Raw genomic sequence first — 19,635 nt, forward strand, 5'->3', positions numbered from 1 at the left:
TAGCTGTTCAAACAATTCCTGAGCAACCTCTTCTTCACCATGGCAGCTCTTTATAACCAGTACATGTTACAGCTTTAAAAAGCAGTTATCAACACTGTGTTCTGACTTTTGCTGATGGGTGCCTCATTTCTACTATATATTACCAGATTTGTAGTTGGGTGGGCGATGGGACCAAATGGTATTTTAATAATGTTTTGTCTTAAATATTTTAATAATTAAATAAAATTCTGTTCTTGCAAGTAAGTTCTCACTAGAGTTATTTCAACAGCTAAGCTACATAGAGAGCTAGTGTGAGAAACATTCTCTATAAATAGCCATGAGTAAAGGGTGTGTACCTCGCTGGTACATTGTGAAAGGCACCATTCCTGATCTAATTTACAATGTGATGTTTGGACCGGCCTACAAAATCTTTAATGAAATGATCCTCAGATTTTGAGGGATATTTTTGTCTTACTTAAAAAGGTATTATTTTGTTATGCCTTGCTTCATATACAGTGGTACAAATGTTCTGCATGAAAAATTTACACCTGAAAAAAAAAAGGGATGACTTAAAAGGGTAGCTGAAAAACAAAACTGCCAGATAACTGAATACAGAACACTAAAACGGCCCAAGAACATTGTTTTGGCACAGTTGTTAGCTTGACGCTTGCTTCAAAATCAGCAGGGATCAATGGAGGGCAAAGTCAGACAAATTAAACAAGAAATTGAAAATAATAAACTTTATTATATTATTCTGTTGCCCCTCATTGTTATCAGCTGCTGTAATACAGCAACTAACAGTGCAATCCTAAAGCCCACTGAATAGACCTAAATAGTATTCAGAACAGATATGCTTAAGATGCTGTGTGTGAGCTGTGGCTCAGTGGTAGAACATCTGCTTGGCATGCAGAAGGTCCCAGCTTCAATCCCGGCACCTCCACTTTAAAGGAATAGGATTTTGGTGACGGGAAAGATTTTAGTCTGAGATCTTGGGAGAGCTGCTGCCATTCTGAGTAGACAATACTGACCTTGACGGAACAAGAATCTGATTCAGTATAAGGCAGTGCAGCCCTGTAGCCAGGATTTGAGGAATTGGGGGGCCCTGATTTTTTTGAGGGGGCACATAGTGGCTCTAACCTCCATGGCCTACTCTCCCACCACCGCCGAGGAGGAAAGCTGCCAGCTCGCTGCCATACAGCCTTCCCCCTACCTACAGCTGCCCCAAGGTGATCCCTTTCCACTCCTCTTCCAGCAGCTCTGGTGGGGAGCCACTCAGAGGTTTAGATACGTGCCGCATGGTCTCCTGTCCTTACCTGTAGCATGATCCAGCTAGGCAAGCCTGGCGGGATAAGGGGGGGGGGGGGGTTTGGAAGGCACCACCAAGTTGCAACTGACTTCTGGGGCTACAAGACCTCCAATTCGGATTTCTTCCTGTCAGAGGGCGAGCCGAGGCTGCCCAAGCGCAGCTCCCACTCTCGCTCGGGTGGCCAGCGAGACCAGTCCAGAAAACCCCTGCAGGCGAACATCACCTCTCCACTGATCCCCAGCCCCGGACTGCAGCCGGGACCTCCACTTGTGTGCGCCAGCCTACCCTACCCTACCCTGGAGCCATCCGCCCCCTACCCCCGCCGCCCCACTTGAGGGCCAGAGCGGCCTCTTCTTGCAGGCGCCCTCTAGCCTAACGTCAGCCCAACACGGAGCCTAACTTTCAGTCCTGGGCACTGAAAGTGCCCAGTTGTTTCTGCTTGCTGAGGGATCAGAGATTTCTTCCAGCCCCTAAGCAAGCAGAAGCAACTTTGAGCTTAACTTTCAGTCCTGAAGCAACGGTGTATGACAACGGCAGAATGGAGAAGGATGCAACCGAGGCACTGGAGGCTGGTTAGGGGACCCAAGTCAGGGAAGAAGAAGATATTGGATTTATATCCCACCCTCCACTCCGAAGAGTCTCAGAGCGGCTCACAATCTCCTTTCCCTTCCTCCCCCACAACAGACACCCTCTGAGGTAGATGAAGATATTGGATTTATATCCCGCCCTCCACTCCGAAGAGTCTCAGAGCGGCTCACAATCTCCTTTACCTTCCTCCCCCACAACAGACACCCTGTGAGGTGGGTGGGGCTGGAGAGGGCTCTCACAGCAGCTGCCCTTTCAAGGACAACCTCTGCCAGAGCTCTGGCTGACCCAAGGCCATTCAGCAGGTGCAAGTGGAGGAGTGGGGAATCAAACCTGGTTCTCCCAGATAAGAGAGCTCTGGCTGACCCAAGGCCATTCCAGCAGGTGCAAGCGGAGGAGTGGGGAATCAAACCCGGTTCTCCCAGATAAGAGTCCGCACACTTCACCACTACACCAAACTGGCTCTCCTAGCAGTCAGGGGGCTGTGCCCCCACAGGCCCCCTCGTAGCTACGGGCCTGAGGCAGTGTCATGTGTTCATGCATCAAGTCACAGCTAACTTATGATGACCCCATAGGGGTTTCAAGGAAAGAGACATTCAGAGGTGGCCATTGCCTGCTTCTGCATTATCATCTCTGGACTTCTATGCTGGTCTCCCATCCTAATACTACACAGGGTCAACCCCGCTTAGCTTCCAAGATGATATTAGACTAGCCAGGGCTATCCAGGTCAGAGCCTAAGGATGCTATTGTAAGAATATGAGCTAGGCAGCCCTGGGTCAAATCTCAGTTTAGCCAGTAATTCACTGGGTGTCTGAACCTTCCATCTATGATGACAGAGAGAGAGAGAGTGAAAGAGAGAGAGCGAAAGAGTATCTTACAGGGTTGTTGTAAGAATTACAACACATGGGGGGACGGTGGCTGAGTGGCAGAGCATCTGCTTGGGAAGCAGAAGGTCCCAGGTTCAATCCCCGGCATCTCCAAAAAAGGTTCCAGGCAAAGAGGTGTGAAAAACCTCAGCTTGAGACCCTGGAGAGCAGGGGAGGGACGGTGGCTGAGTGGCAGAGCATCTGCTTGGGAAGCAGAAGGTCCCAGGTTCAATCCCCGGCATCTCTAACTGAAAAGGGTCCAGGCAAATAGGTGTGAAAAACCTCAGCTGAGGACCCTGGAGAGCCGCTGCCAATCTGAGAAGACAATACTGACTTTGATGGACTGAGGGTCTGATTCAGTATAAGGCAGCTTCATATGTTCATATGTTCATGCAAAGTACGTTGAGCACTTTAGAAAAGGACCGTGTATATACATGCTAAGTGAGACTCCCAAATTGTCTTGGTGAGAGACTAGGCCATTTCTGTGTTATGAAGTCTAGATTTGGGTGGTTTGTTTGTTCTCCTCAGAGTCAAAACAATTACAACAAATGATGACTAATCAATCATTATTCAGGCACAATAACCCCCGAGACTGAGCTATGAAATGGGACTATAGATGTACAGAATGAAAAACATGAACCTACAATAGCGGGCAGGTATTGCCTGATGTGGGTACCTCAAAAGGGGAGAGATGCTCAGCGAATTCCAGACATCATTTATAGCACTAGCCTAGAAAACTTCACACACAAAAAAGCCCACATTCTGTAACTAAACCACAGCCAACAAAAAAATAGCCAAAAAGTACATAAAGTTCATTTTTTCCCAATCGTATTTGAGTGGCAAAGGTTTTGCTAAATTTGAAAATTAACAGAAATCGGAGAGATAGACAGGATACTCGGAACGTTATGGGGTAAAGAGCCAAAGGAAGGCAGAAAATCTGTGCAGAGTCTCCACTCTTGGAAACAATCACCTTTTGGGCTGAGGCAAGGTAAACCTCTATTGCAAATATTTCTTTGAAATTTTCTGAGGACTTATGAAATTACAAATACGATCTCTTTTAAGATGAAGATATTTCTGTTGCATAGTAACCATTACAAAGTTTTTGGGTACATTCCATAAAGATTCACAGTACCTGTAGCAGCCGGGAAGAATACTCCAAATACAGTGAAGAAAGACTCCCCTGGACTGTAGTCCGGAAGCGTGTTGTTCAACATAAGGTGCTCTGAATAGCCAATGAAACCGTGTTCTATATATTTGCAAGCAAAACAAGAGGAAAACATATTTCAGTTTCTGTCGAAAGCTCCGTTTATACTCTCCCCATCACAGCCTCTCCTCGCTAATCCCTATCCATCTCTGGGTTTTCTTTCTGCAAACACTGAATCCCATTATGCTAACTGCTTTGCTATTGAATCACAGGATAATCACAACCATTAAATGATGTCAAGCCCCAATTGACCCCCTCACCATTGCCTGACTCTGCATAGGAACTCTCTCAGTATGTAACAACTTCCACACACCAGGCTGGACACGTGCTGGATCTGATATTTGTGGCCGGGGTTTCAGTGAACTGGATTACTGTCAAGCCAGTGCCATGGGGGGACCACTATGCTCTGAAGGCCTGAATGGATGTTCCACCATGACCCCCTTTAGGCGAATGCATTATAGTTTGCCCACAAAGCCAAATGGACCCTAGGCGATTGCAGATGGCTCTGCAGGATCCTTGGTCCCCTGGTGGCTCATTGGATGAACTAGTGGGGTCCTGGCATGGTCGGGTCTCCGCAGCCATCAATGAGATCGCTCTCCTGTGCCCTCTGCACCCCTGTTCAAAGCTTGCGTGATGGTATAATCTGGAATTGCTGCCAATGAAACGGAGGCTCAGGACTAGAGAGGCAGTGGCGGCATACTCATGATGAAGCGACCAGAACCGAAATATAGGTCATTTATGAGGACCTCTGAGATGGTAGTCAAAGCCACAAAGAAGACTTACTTTGCAGTTAGGACTGTGAACTCACGCCTGGCCAAATTCTGTCCCTGACTACTCTGCAGGGCTGTAGCCAGGATTTGGAAGGTCAGGGGGCATTTAAATTTGGGGGGACACTCACGCCCCCCCCCCCCTGGCGCCCCACACAACCCTCCCTCCCTGCCACTCTCACTGCTGCCCTCCCCTCCCCGCCACCCAAATTGCTTGCGGCTGTGGCAGAAGTACCATATTCTCTGCTGTCTGAGATGACAACCCACAGCCAGTCTGCCTGGAAGAGCAGGCAGCCACCTCCTGAGCCTGGGTGCTTTTGGTGCTTTTCACATGAAGGTGTGAAAGAGTGCAGAGCAAGGTGGGGGGAGGCGGATAGGGACAGCCTCAGCATGGCACCAGCTGCACACCCCACAATCTCCATAGCAGCAGCAAGGGGACAAGCCATGCATTCCCCTCTTTTCCACCTCATTGCTGAGCCGCACCATTCAAGCAGCAGCATGGATGAGCAGCCTGCGGCCCCAAACAATCCGGCCGTAGCAGGACCAAGGCCAGAGGGGGCCCTCCTGCCTGGGGATTAGAAGGTGGCCTGGGTGCTTGGGGGTGGAGCCTGAGGAGGGTGGGGACTTCAGTGGGGGCCAACGTCATCAAGTCCACCTTCCAAAGTGGCTATTTTCTCTGGGTTCATGAGATGCCACGTGCTAGGGGGAGATCTCCAGGTGCTGCCTGGAGCTTTGGCAGCATCCCTCATAGTGGCTCCCCTTTCAGGGCTGCTGTGGCAAGAGGGTAACTGAGCGAGCAGAGGGGAAGCACCACTTGCAGCAGTAGCAGCCTGGCTGAAGGCAGTGGCAAAGCAGGAGGAAAAGTGCCCCCTCCTTTCATCCAAGCCCCCCCCCCGAGCCCTGCCTGAGTTGAAGGGCCCACCGATCAGCTGATTGGAGGGCCCTTTAAATGGTGCAGGGGGCTGGGGGCTGCTTCTGCCCCCAGCCCCACGTGCTCTTTTAGTGGCGAGGAAAGGAAGGCAGTGGCAAGAGCGGCAGGGAGAGTTGCTCTCACCACCGGCCTTCCTTCCCCGCCACTAAAATAACTTGACGAGTTGTGGGCAGAAGCAGCCCCCAGCCTCCCAGATGATCGGCAGCTGGCCCTTTAACCGGTGCAGGGGGCTGGGAGTTGCTTCTGGCCCCGTGCGCTATTTTAGTAGCCAGAAAAGGAGGGCAGCGGTCAGAGCAGCAGGGAGAGCCACTCTTGCTGCTGGCCTTCCTTCCCCACCACTAAAATAGCGTGCCAGGCTGCGGGCAGAAAAAACACAGCCCAAAGGCATCCACGAACAACCAACCAACTCTGGAAAACTTATACCAGTATTATATTAAGTACAAATACATATAAATACAAATAGAAAATTAGAACAAAACAAGTAACCCCCTAAGACAAAGTCTTATCTCTCAGATGCAAAGCTGCTTTACAAAGCAGATGTCCGGGGAAAACAATTCTTGAAGAGCCATGAGCAGGGGATTCCAAGAGTAATTCTTTCAGTCGAGAAGGCGTACATGGAATGATATGTACAGCGATATTCCACTAAGGCGACACAGTGCAACGTCATAATTTTAGAAGCCAAAAAATTGTAGACGCGAGAAGCGACGTATCGCTATTTCGCAAAAGCGGCAGAGCGCATTTGAGCGACAGGGAAGCACATATAGCCCTGTTTCACCGGAGGCTTTAACAAGCTTCACTACTCCTAAGACATTCATACACAGCAATGGCTGGATTCCTTTTCTGCAGAATAAAGAGGCACTGCTTCCGCTGCTGGCCCCACAAGTGACTATCCACCACAAAAATTGCTCGCAGGGCAAGCAGCAGCTCCTGCCAACATGGCAGAGGCCCCGGGGGCTGCTTGGGACCCCCGAATCAGGGGGCCTTGGTCAGAAGTCAGGGGGCAGTTCCCCCACAGGCGCCCTCACAGCTACAGACCTGCCACTCTGCCCCAAGGCAGACCAAATGTTAGAGAGTTGGATATTGGCTGCGAGGCTTTTGTGAGCTTTTCCACAGATAAAGTCTTATAGCTGCGCTGCGACCGCCCCACCACATTGGAAACAGTGAATTAGCTCAAGGCTGCATGCATATCTTTTGGTCTGGTTTTTGATGGCTTCACTCCACTCAGCCTGGAAGAAGTTGACGGAGTTCTCTCTACTGTATACCCAACAATGTGAGATCTGGATCTGTGTCCATCTTGGCTGATTAAGGCTTGCTGGCAGTGGCCCACCCTCTCATTGAACCTGGCTGTATTGGTGAACTATTGACCGGTGTTGAACCTACCCTTTCTGGTGGGCAGTGGTGTTCCAGTTGCAGAGTTTTCTGGAGGACGCTTCCATATTAGACCCATATCAGTCCAGTTTCTGCCCGGGTCATGGAGCAGAGATGGTACTAGTCACCCTCATGGATGACCTTCAGAGGCATCTGGAGCAAGGTGGTTTGGTGGTGCTATTGTTGTTGGACTTGTCGGCTGCGTTCAACACAGTTGATCACCAGCTACTGACCCACTGCCTCGCCAAAGTGGGAATCCAGGGGTTTGCCTTGCAATGGCTTTCTTCTCCAAGCTTGGGGACAAAGGGTGGTGATGGGGAAGCAGTTGTCCCAGAGACACCCGCTTGTGTGCAGTGTGCCTCAAGGGGCAGTGCTCTCCCTGATGTTGTTTAATATCTATATGCACCCCCTTGCCGAGATTGTTCAGAGCTATGGGCTTGAGTGCCATCAATACGCAGATGATGCCCAGCTCTGTCTGTTGATGGGAAGCCAGTCCGGCTACATCCCAGAAAACCCAGACCTGGCATTGCAAGCAGTGGTAAGGTGGCTCAGGCTGAAACTGAAACTGACAAAGACTGAGGTCCTTTACCTGAGTCGCTGCAGTCTTGGGTGGGAGTTTCCCCTATGGTTTTTGGTGGGATGCCCCAGGCTCCAAAGGTCAAGAGCCTGGGGGTGCTTCTGGAGCTTTCCTTGATGATGGAGGCCAAGATAGCAGCCACTGCCAAACCCACCTTTTATAATTTTCAGCGGATAAGGCAGTTGGTTCCCTTCCTCAAGCATAGCGACTTGGCGACAATGATCCATGCTATGATCACCTTGAGACTGGAAGCTTCAGCTGATGCAGAAGGCTGCAGCCAGATTGCTATTGGGCCTCCCCATAAGGGAGCACATACAACTTGTGCTGAAAGCACTGCACTGGCTGCCTGTTGCATACCGGATTTGTTTCAAGGTGCTGGTTCTTATCTTTAATGCCCTATACGGCTTGGGACCTGCTTACCTTCAGGATCGCCTTTCTCCTTATGTCCCCCAGAGAGTACTGTGTTCAAGGACTCAAAATCTCCTGTTGATCCTCAGGCCAAAGGAGACCAGGTTGAAGACAACTAGGGCCAGGCCTTTCTCAGTAGCAGCACCTCAGGGGGTTTTTTTGTAGCAGGAACTCCTTTGCATATTAGGCCACACCCCTCTTATGTAACCAATCCTCCAAGAGCTTATATGGCTCTTATTACAGGGCCTACTGTAAGCTCTTAGAGGATTGGCTACATCAGTGATGTGTGGCCTAATATGCAAAGGAGTTCCTGCTACAAAAAAGCCCTGCAGCACCCTATTGCTGGAATTAGCTCCCAGAAGAGATCAGGGCCCTGCAGGACCTCTCTCAGTTCCGGAGAATCCTTGTCAAAAGCTAAATTATATTCTATTAGCCCAGGGGAGAAGGTGGAGTTGCAAAAAATCATTGATTAAAAACCTGAAGAGGGTTTTTTCCCATCATTCAACTCCCCTCATGCTGCCTCCATCCTATTCCAAAAGAAGAAAGACGGGCTTGAGACTGTTCACTGACTATTGATGAAGACAGTGAAATAGAGGGACTGAAGTTGAAAGGCTTTTCCTATAAATACAGAGCCTTTGCAGATGATGTGATGTTTATTAATGAGAACCCAGCACAAACGATGCCTTTGTTGTTAAAGAAAATTAAAGAGTACGGTGAGATAGCTGGCTTTTATATTAATAAAGAAAAATCGAAAATCCTTACTAAGAATATGATACTAAACAAACAGAAAGAATTACAAAATGCCACTGGATGTGAAGTTGCTTCCAAAGTAAAATATTTAGGTGTGGAGATGACAATGAAAAACATTGACTTATATAAGAACAACTATGAAAAGCTCTGGCATAAAATAGAAGGTGATATGTTAAAATGGAATAAACTAAACATATCTATGCTGGGGAGGATATCTGCAGTTAAAATGAATGTTCTACCAAGGATGATGTTTTTATTTCAAACTATCCCAATAGTGAAAGATAAGAAACAATTTAACCTGTGGCAAAGAAAGATTTCAAAGTTTATCTGGGCGGGCAAGAAACCAAGAATCAAAATGAAAATCTTAACAGATGCGAAAGAAAGAGGCGGCTTCCAATTACCTGATTTAATGCTATACCATGATGTAGTTTGTTTGGTATGGATTAAGGAATGGATGACTTTGATCAACAAAAAATTATTGGTGCTAGAAGGACATGGAAATATCTTTGGCTGGCATGCGTATATGTATTACGGGAAAGAGAAGATGGATGGGTTTTTTTCACATCACTATATAAGGAGGAGTTTGCTGAATACTTGGAAAAAATATAGTAAGGATGGAGATGAGAGGAAACCACTTTGGATTGTGCCAACAGAAGTAATAAGTATGCCGCAAAGTGTAAGGGAAGGGAAATGGGTATCATACGAACAACTGCTAAAGTTTAAGGGGGGCAAAGTTGAAATGAAATCGGTTGAAGAACTGCAGGACAAATTTGATTGGTTTCAGCTGTTACAAATTAAAAGCTTGATAGAGAAAGACATTAAGAGCACAGGTATAAGACGAGAGAAAACAGAAATGGAGAAAATGCTGTTGGGTGAGAATGAAAAATTGATCTCAAGGATGTATAAACTGTTATTGAAATGGTCTACAGAAGAAGAGGTGGTGAAGTCTCAAATGATTAAATGGGCGATTAATTTTAATAAAGAAATACAGATGGAGACGTGGGAACACCTATGGAAGAATTCAATGAAAATATCAACGTGCTATAACATAAAAGAGAACTGTTTCAAAATGCTGTACAGATGGTACATGACACCTAAAAAGCTAACAAAAATGAGTAATCAAGCTTCAGATAGGTGTTGAAAATGTAAAAAACATGAAGGTTCTTTCTATCACATGTGGTGGACTTGTGAAAAGGCGAAACAATTTTGGACAATGATTCAACAGGAGATTTCGAAAATCTTGGGTTATAATATTAAGAGAGCACCAGATGTCTTTCTGGTGGGATTACAAATGGAAAGCTTTCCGAAGCAAGACAGAACATTGTTGTGGTATTTGCTTTCAGCGGCGAGAACATTGTATGCGCAAATGTGGAAGCAAGACAGAATACCTGAAAAATGGGACTGGGTCTTAAAGGTTCTTAATTGGAGTGAAATGGACAAACTTACTAGAATCTTAAAAGACAACAATTTGGAGAAGTTTAAAGAAGACTGGAGTAAATTCCAAAGTTACGTGGAAATACAATGGAGGGTGAAGAGTCATTTAGTAGTTTATGACAACATCAATTGAACTTTTAATGATAATGAACAATCGTGATTATTGAGTTAGTAGAATATAGTTATATGGTAATTATGCATATATGAGTTAAGATAAGATTAAGACAGCTGGAACTCCAGAGTTGACTTTATAACTTTGAGCTTTGTGTTTAATAAATACTAAGTGAATTATAGAGAAAGGGCTATTGAAAGATAACTCTTTGTGTAAAAATTTTATAACGGTGAAAAGATATTTAGTAGTTCAACATTAATTGAACTTTTAATGTTAAAGAGGTATTATGATATTGTGATAAAAGTATTAGTAGAACATAGCTATTTGGTAAATATATATATATATGAGAGTTAAGATAAGACTAAGATAGGGGGAACTCTGGAACTGAATTAATAATTATGAGCGTTGTGTTTAATAAGTGCTAAGTGATTATCAGAGAAAAGGTTAGTGAATGATATTTTTTTTTCTTTCTAAAGATTTTATAATTGTGAATTTACCTTTAATATGCTTTTAATTTGTTTTAAGTACCGGCGGAGGTCATGAATAAGAGTGGGGGGAGGAGGGAAATATGTAATGTATTGGAGAAGTATATTTGAATTTGAATAGATGAGTAGATGAATTTATTCCAATATATTGCAAAATAAAAAGTTCGGTTACGAAAAAAAAAAAGAGAGAGACTGTTCACTGACTAAACGGGATAAATGCAGTCTCCACTTCAAATGCCTATCTGATCCTCCTCATTTGGAATTTATTAGGAGAGGTGGCCAAAGGGAAGATATTTACCAAACTGGATTTGTGGGACACTTATTTTCGCATCTGCGTTAAAGAGGGGAATTAATGGAAAACAGCATTTAACAGCCCCCTGGATCAATTTGAGTATCTGGTGATGCCATTTGGGCCACAGGGAGCCCCTGGAGTGTTCATGAAGTGTTAACACAAATTCCTTTACAAGGGGGTGATAATTTATTTGAATAATGTGTTGATTTACTCTAATGGCCTTCCAACCCATGTGAAATTGGTCTGCACAATCCTAGAGACATTGTATAAGCACAAACTGTTTGCCAAACAGTCAAAGTGTGAGCTCCACTGAGAGGAGCTAGACTTTCTGAGCTACTAGGTGTCCTGGGCAGGGTTGGGAATGGACCCAGCCAAGATCAGAGATGTCCTGGGAGACCCTCAAGACCCAGTGACAGCTACAATCATTCTTGGGGTTTGCCAATTTTTACTACCTGTTCATAAAAAAACTTTGCCAAGTGGTCTTGCCCTTGACAGATCTTCTCAAAACCAAGGGAAAGGGACTAGAGGGGAAGCAGCCAGGAACTAAGTTAGCATGATCAACAGAATGCCAGCAGGCATTCCAAAAATTGAAAGAACAGTTCACTTCTGAACCTGTGTTATTTCACCCCAATGAAAACAAAAACTTAACTGTGCAAGTTGATGCTAGCGATGTGGCGATAGGGTGTTGTTACAAGAAGGAGCAAATGGCAAACTCCACCCTTGTGTGTATGTTTCCAGGAAGTTCTCAGAAGCTGAATAAAATTGGTTGGTGTGGGACCAAGAGGCAGCAGCAGTAAAGCTCACCCTAGAAACCTGACACCATTGGCTGGAAGAGACAATGGTGCCATTTGAGATTTAGACTGACCATAAGAATCTTGAGGTATTGCGCTCCAGCACAGATTGGGAACTAAACTAATCCATTGGATTGAGTTCTTTTCTAAGTTCAACTTTATGCTAAAGCACCTCCCTGAGAAGTCCTATTTTTTTACTAATGCTCTCTCCCGGTTACTGCAGCACAACAGCAAGGAGGAAGGAGTCTTTGACTCACTGTTCACGGAAGCCCAGTTGGGGGTGGGTGGGCTGTACCAACTTGCAGCCAAACCGAAAAGTCAGAGAGTGATTCTGCCCTGGCCCCTTGGATCAGTAAAGTGGAAGAGGCTCTGGAAGCCTAGGGGGACTTAGACTTCACAAATGACCTCCAGAAAACGGAGGATGGTTGCTTATATAAAGGCAATAGGCTGTATGTCCCAGAATCACTGAGGGGAAAAATATTACATGAATACCATGACAATCAGCTAGCCAGACATTTTGGTTTTGTAAAGACTTTGTACTTAGCCCAGTGGCAATTCTGGTAGTCTAGCATTAGAAAAGACATTTCTCAACATGTGGTTTTGTGCCCAGTTTGCATCATGGGAAAGAAAAAGGGAGGAAAACCCTCAGGACTACTGAAGCCCTTAGAGACCCCATCAAGCCCCTGGGCAACAACCCCCATGGACTTCATCATGGATTTGCCTCCTAGTAAAGGGAAGACCACCATATTAGTGGTAGTGAACATGTTTTCTAAGCAGGCACTTTTTATTCCACGTTCAAAGATTTCAACAGCTGAGAAGCTGGCCAAATTGTTCATGAACCACACTGTGAGGCTGCACTCTTTCCCAGACAAAATAATCTCAGATCAGGGCCTGCAGTTTGTGGCCAAATTCTGGGAAAGAGTTCTTAAAGTTGACAAAGACTGAGCATACCATTCCAAGATGGATGGGCAATCAGAAAAGACCAATTATTTCTTGAAAAAAAATTGAATTGTTATGTGAATTTCCAGCAGGACACAGGGCCAGCTCCCCCATTAGGTAAACTAGGTGGTTACCTAGAGCGCCGGCAGGGTGGGGGCAGCAAATTCAGTCCCCAAGCAAACACCTAGTTTGCTCCCCCCCCCCCCTGCCTCTTCCTCCTTCCCTTCCCCACCCCATTTCAATTTCAAAACCGGAACTGGTCTAGCACCACGTTCCAGCTATCTAAAGCAATCTATCTAGAAAGCAAGAATACAGATATGAGATGGTGGCTCAGAATGCAAATAGAGTCCAGATATGTAAAGGACAAGGTAATAGGTTTAACATGGATCAATATCCATTTGATAAGATATTTTTAGGCCCTCAAGAAAAATTAATTTTGAAAATCTTTTTTTATTTACTACAGATGAGGATACAAGATGAGATTGTGAAAGACTGCATGGTACAATTGGCAAAAATATAAGGTGTAATATTATGGCTATAAATAGTCACATATGAGGATACTCAAGAAGACTGAACTGAAACAACTGGGATGTATTATTAGCACCAAATTGTTTTTAAAATGTTTTAATTGTTATTAAGGTTTTAATTAATGTTTAATATTTGTACATGTTTTTACTGTTGTGAGCCACCCTGAGCGTGCTTCAGGGAAGGGGGGGCAGGATATAAATCCAATAAAATAAATAAAAATAAATAAATGGGAGATGAATGGGAGACTTTACGGAATTCAAATATTAAGCTAACTAAATCAGTTTCTTTTAAAGAAAATTTGTATAAAATGTTCTATAGATGGTATGTAACTCCTCAAAAACTTTCTAAAATGTATTCTAATATGTCTAACAAATGCTGGAAATGTACAAAGCAGGTGGGATTGTTTTACCACATGTGGTGGACTTGTGAGAAGGCGAAAGATTTATTGGGAGATGGTCCATGAACGATTACAAAAGATTTTGAAGATCCAACTTAAACCAGATTTTGTTGAATATGTTTCCTAAAGACTATACAAAAGAAACAAGACATTTGATGGCACATATTAATACTGCAGTTAGGATTTTATTTGCTCAGAAATGGAAGCTCCAAGAGTTACCTACAAAGCAAGATTTGATAGGGAAAGTACTGGAAGTAGCAGAGATGGACTATTTATCTTTAATGCTTGTTGGGAAATCCAAACAGGAAGCAAGAAAATATTGGAAGAAGTTATATGTATGGTTAGATACTTAAACTGCTTTAATGATGAATGGTGGTAGATACTCTTCAAATTATTTGATTGGAATATAAACCAAACATGAACTAAATTGACAAACTAAATGGGAACTTACAATATAACTCTATATGACTAATGTGATAAGGGCTAAATGTGTAATAATAATGATATGATGGAACTTCTTTATATTTGGTGATACAGTGATATGCAGAATGTTTTTGAACATATGTTTTATTACTTTTCTATATCCACTTCCCCTTTCCCTTTTTCATTTGAAAAAATAAAAATCTTTAAACGTAGGAAGTGGGGAGGGGAGGAGTCAGTGACAGCAAGGCCACCCTTTCAGGACTCCGGTCCTGACAGACTGTGAGCGTAGCCCCATGACTCGGTTTACCCATTGTTCGAGCGATTGGGGGAAGCTTTGGATAGCCGGAACACGGTACTAGAGCCGGTTCCGGCTTCGAAATTGACATGGGATGGGGAAGGGAGGAAAGAAGAGGCACGGCAGGAAGGAGAGAAGGCACGAGTGGCACAGAGCTGTGGTGGGGAGCGTGGAGCCGCAGGGGGGAGACACTGGGGGGCACTGTGGGGGGGGCACCAGACAGTGAGTCTGCCTAGGGCACCATGGGGTGTCTGGCCACCCCTGGCAGGACAACTAGGCTGAACTCCTCCTGTTTACAGAGTATTGTTACAATAATAGCTACCACAGCTCAGTAAGGGCCTTTCCATTTCAAATTGCACATGGATTCTAGGGGAAGCCACTGCCAGGGGCTCTAGTGGGGGGGAGTCTGAAACACCAGGGGAACTCAATGAATAGTGGACTAAGCGGGCAGCCCAATGGGAACTCATAAAAAAGACTCTTGAAAAGGTGAAATAAGACTACAAAGCCCAAGCAGACAAACAGAGGTCTCCTCCTGGGAACATTAAAGTTGAAAACTCAGTGTACATCTCTACCAAGAATATGAAAGGAAAGCAACCCATCAAAAAGCTGGGGTGGAAATATGTGGGGCCATTTAAAGTTGTGAGATTGATAAATGAAGTAACTGCGGAATCCAATTTTTCATTTTAGTTTGCTGAAATGCAATCCTGGATCAAGCTAGTGGCACCCACAGCCTGCAATCCCTCCCCTGTTAATGGTTGGCGCCAACCACACCATGGAGTGACATGTATATTGGACTCAGGAATTAAATATGTGTCCTGTATTACCTTGTCAAATGGGCTCATTTCTCAGAGGCCCACAATGAGCAGGTCCATTCAACAGATACGAAGGCACTTATACTGATCTCACACTCACGTCAAAGCCCATAAACTAAGACACTGGGGGGAGCTTAACTTTTGTGTGCATTTTTTGTTTCCTATGATAAGTACTATTGTGTGTATTCTAACCAATCTTGGCAAGGCTGAATACAACAGGAAAAGGCAGCAACAACACACTGCAGACGGAAGGAATGCTGCGCTTCAGCACCTGCACGATCGATCATTGTCATGGGATGATGTTACAACAAATTGATGCTGAATGCCTGAGGCTAGAGCCCTCACAACAGGCCTTATTCCTAGTAGTTAATAAAACTACACGTAACTTTCCTGAATTCATTTCAAGATTTAAAGAGACTGACTATGTGTATTAAATGTGTTGCATTTCTCATATGAGAGGTGCCAAAACTTGCGACAGACTGGAAATGGTAGGTTCCCCCTGCCAATAACTCCCAAATTTATAACTGGCTGCAGTCATTCCATTACTGGGGGTGATAAAAGCTTCAACTGTTGAAAGCTGCTTTTGTCTTTAGTCTTAACTCAGAGTTATCTCGTTATTGAAAAAAGATCAACTAATGCCTCGCCTCAAAGGGGTAAAAATGTGATGATACATTATGAGAGCAATCCTAAGCAGGTCTACTCTGAATTCTACCATGGTATTTCAACAGGGCTTACTCCCAGGAAAGTGTCCTTAGGATTGCGCTGTAAATAACTAAAAATTTTGCACACTGCGATAGCACAAAGTCTTAGTTTCAGCCCTACCTCTCTCTAAACAAATATCCCAATGCTATGTATCCAACCCTCCATTTTTATCCCCACCCTTCTTTTTTTAACATTTTAGAAGTTTATTTGAAATAAATAATGTTATACAGAACACAAGTAATAGCATACAATATAAGTAAAAAACAAAGCATAACACAGAGTACAAATTTTTGAGAGCCACATGGTCGTAGGAGCCTTGGAAGCTTTCCAAAAGGAAGCAATAGAGACTTTAGGAAAGGAAAGGTCCCCTGGGCAAGCACCAGTCATTTCTGACTCTGAGGTGATGTCGCATCCTGACGTTTTCACGGCAGACTTTTTTACGGGGTGGTTTGCCATTGCCTTCCCAAGTCATCTACACTTCCCCTCCCCCAGCAATCTCGGAAGGATGGAAGGCTAAGTCAACCTTGAGCCATCTACCTGAATCCAGCTTCCGCTGGAATCAAACTCAGATCATGAGCAGAGAGTTCAGACCACAGTACTGCAGCTTTACCACTCTGCGCCACGGGGCTTTAGCCGCAATCAAAAGGCTAGAGATCAAGTCCCAACGTATCTTGGGGATTGATGGAGAGTACCACTGATTTAGAAATAAAAATTCAGGTTGAAGAGGCAATTCATATGGAGTGATGCATTGAATTATGTGAAGAACATGGGCTCAAGGGAACTGGGCAAAGGAAGCTCTGGCTCTTTCTTTCCTTCCTTCCTTCCCCAGGGGACCAGGAGGGGGAGGAGCTTTGGCCAATAGAAGGAAGAGAGACTTGGCTCAGTAGCTCTGCTGCGCAATTGAGAAAGACTGGCAAAGCAAGCTGTTATGCAGAAGGAAGCAAGAGAGAGGGAGAAGGAAGCAGATGACAGCCAGTTACTTGGGGGCCTGATAGAAGCCCTCTGGGGGCCTGATTTGGCCCCCAAACTGCATGTTTGACACCACTGGAGTAGAGGATTCCATTTCATCTCCGCTGGTCGAGAGGTTGAGGCAGTCCAAATAGAGTCTTGAGGAGAAATAGGCGATAGTAGTTGTCTGAAAGGTTACCATTCCGCATTGTCTCCAGAGTGTGCCGTTTTAATAACATTCACTAGCATAGCTGTTCGATAGTATGCTGATATATCAGGAAGATTCAGTCCCCCAGAGGAGCATCTCCTTCTCTTGACATGAAATCCAACCCAGGGTTTCTTATTTTGCCAGAGGAAGGAGTTAAGTGAAGTCTGCCACTTATGAAGTAAAGATGAAGGAAGAGCAATGGGTATGGTCCGGAAGAGATACAGGAGTTTTGGCAAAGCAAAGGCTTTTAAAAGATCCCTACCCTTCTTCAAACAAGCTCAGGGCAATGTATTTAATTCTTCCCTCTTCCATTTTTTCCTCACAACCACTCCTTGAAATAGGTTAGGGTGAGAGGATTTGAACCTGGGTCCTTGTGGTCTTATTCCAACAATCTACCAACTAGACTACACTGGCTCTTCCTCAGTGTTTAGGAAAGGAGTGTGAGGCCATAGTTCTGCTTTACTCTCATTATAAGTACCTAATTGATTACAATAACGCATTTTCCCAAGGACACTGATTTTTAGAACTGCCGTTTTAAAGATTTGCCTGTGTACTCTGAAGCGGTTTTGATAATCAGACAGTGTATCTCCTGGAAAATGTGGTACAGCACCAGGGTTGCAATCTGCCCAACCAGACTTCCACTGGCAAAGATGTCATGTAAGGGAACTCTTTCATCCCTAAAATGCTAAACACATACTGTGCAAAGCAGCTGCATCTGCAGGGAGATCAGTACAAATGTTCACAACACAACTACCGCCAAACTGTTTAGCATGATAACTGCACAGAAAGATCTCAAAGCTCCCATTTAGTCTGCCTGAAAACATTTAATTAAATACTTAAAGCAAGGGTGTCAAACATAAGGCCCAGGAGCCACAGCTGGCCCATTCAGGGCTCTTATGTGGTCTGCAACCAACTAATATGAGGAAAGGATCAGGAGACTGCTGGAGGGAGGGGTGTGTGAAAGACCCTTGTATGCAGCAGTTAAGCAGTGTGGGAGCATCTGCCCCGTGCTGCACCTCTGTCTCTCCAGTCCGACATTGTGGGTTTTCCTTTGTACCCCCTCCCAGCCCATGGGGCCTTGCAGTGAGGATACAACAACTTGGAGCTTTCCAACTGCTGTCTTTTATACAGTTTTAACTCTGGTGCCTGACATGGCATTTTATGGCACATATGGTCTGGCCTGACAAAGTGACACATATGTCAGATCCGACCCTTGTAACAAATGAGCTTTACACCTCTGACTTAAAGGAACAAAGCCGCCATTTGGTATAATTAGCCCACTATTTCATTATAAAAAGTCCTAATTGGCAATAAATGAATGATTGACAATGTCATCCCAAAGGTAGAAAGGAAGCTTTAAAAAGAAGATTCCCAGTGTTGGAATAATTCCCCACCTCTGCCTCCCTCCATATTACAAGCAAACCCTCTAAAAAGGAGACATTATATAGAACTGAAGGGTGAAAAACAATCCAACAAGGCCCAACCCTGTGAAAGGCAATCCGGCCTTCTTATCTTTTGATGAAAAAGAATGTGCTCCCTCAGATTAATGACGTGTTTACCAAAAAGGAAATCACCACCCTTCTGAAGCACTGACTGTTCCTTCCAAGTCACCATTCACTGATTCTGAGCTGATCTCTCCAGCCTTCCTACTGAAAGTCGGTATACAATGCAATTTCCTGTTGGAAACTGGCTGTTCAGGATGCTCAAGATTCCACTTTTTAACTCTGTCCTGAAAGCTGCCCTACTGGGGGTTAAGAAGAACAGACTCCACCTGTTACCCGAGCAGCTGCCAAGTCAGTGAAGTGGGAAAGTTTGCTACTTAGGTCATGCTGTGTTATTCATATGTTGAGAAACAAAGGGACAGACAGTTAAATTACTGCAGGAGTGCACTCTTGTCATCTTCAAATACAGCATACAAATATCCTTATGCCCATATTTCCAAAACAGCATGATTTCTGCACACATATTCAGGTCAAAGTGCAACATCAGGGAAGACACTGGCCTCTATGCCCTGTTGCTGGCTGTCCAGAGGACCTGGTTGTATTGGAATATACAAGGTCTATAGTGCACCTATTTGAAGAAGATCAGAAGAACACGTGGTAGAGGGGGAGACAGCTGAAGGACTGCTAGTTAGTATAGCTAGATTAAGGGCTTCCCTTAGTTTCAAATCCTTCCTGTCTCCTAATTGGCTCATTGGAGACGTCTGGCTCCTACTGAGTTCACACACAACATTCCACTCCCTCATAGCAGTTAGTTACTTAGGTCTCTTGCTCTCTCCTCTGTCCTATAAAAGTTTGTTCTTCCAACATGTTTTCCTTTAAGAAGTTAGTGCTCTGTTTCTTTGCATATTTAAATTCTGCCAACAAGTTGGCCCAGGGGCATAGCTAGGATTTTTTTAGGGGGGCCTTTTTAAAAATTCAGGGGACACCTGAATTTTTAAAAATCCTTTTCCCACCTAAAAATTCTAGGCCCCTCCACCTTCCTGCCTGGCTGCGGCCTCCGTTGCGGCTTCAAAGCCACCCCTATTA

At 44.8% G+C, this 19,635-nt stretch overlaps 1 protein-coding gene across 1 annotated transcript in view; it reads right to left on the bottom strand.

Annotated features, from left to right (window-relative positions):
* SLC12A8 (solute carrier family 12 member 8) overlaps nt 1-19,635 on the bottom strand; it is a 216,331-nt gene that overhangs the window by 116,499 nt on the left and 80,197 nt on the right. The window contains exon 7 of the mRNA XM_060262801.1: nt 3,869-3,982. Coding sequence (XP_060118784.1) covers nt 3,869-3,982 — 114 coding nt within the window. The remainder of the gene's footprint in view (nt 1-3,868; nt 3,983-19,635) is intronic.

The sequence above is a fragment of the Heteronotia binoei genome, chromosome 21 (assembly GCF_032191835.1).
Source record: "Heteronotia binoei isolate CCM8104 ecotype False Entrance Well chromosome 21, APGP_CSIRO_Hbin_v1, whole genome shotgun sequence".
NCBI lineage: Eukaryota > Metazoa > Chordata > Lepidosauria > Squamata > Gekkonidae > Heteronotia > Heteronotia binoei.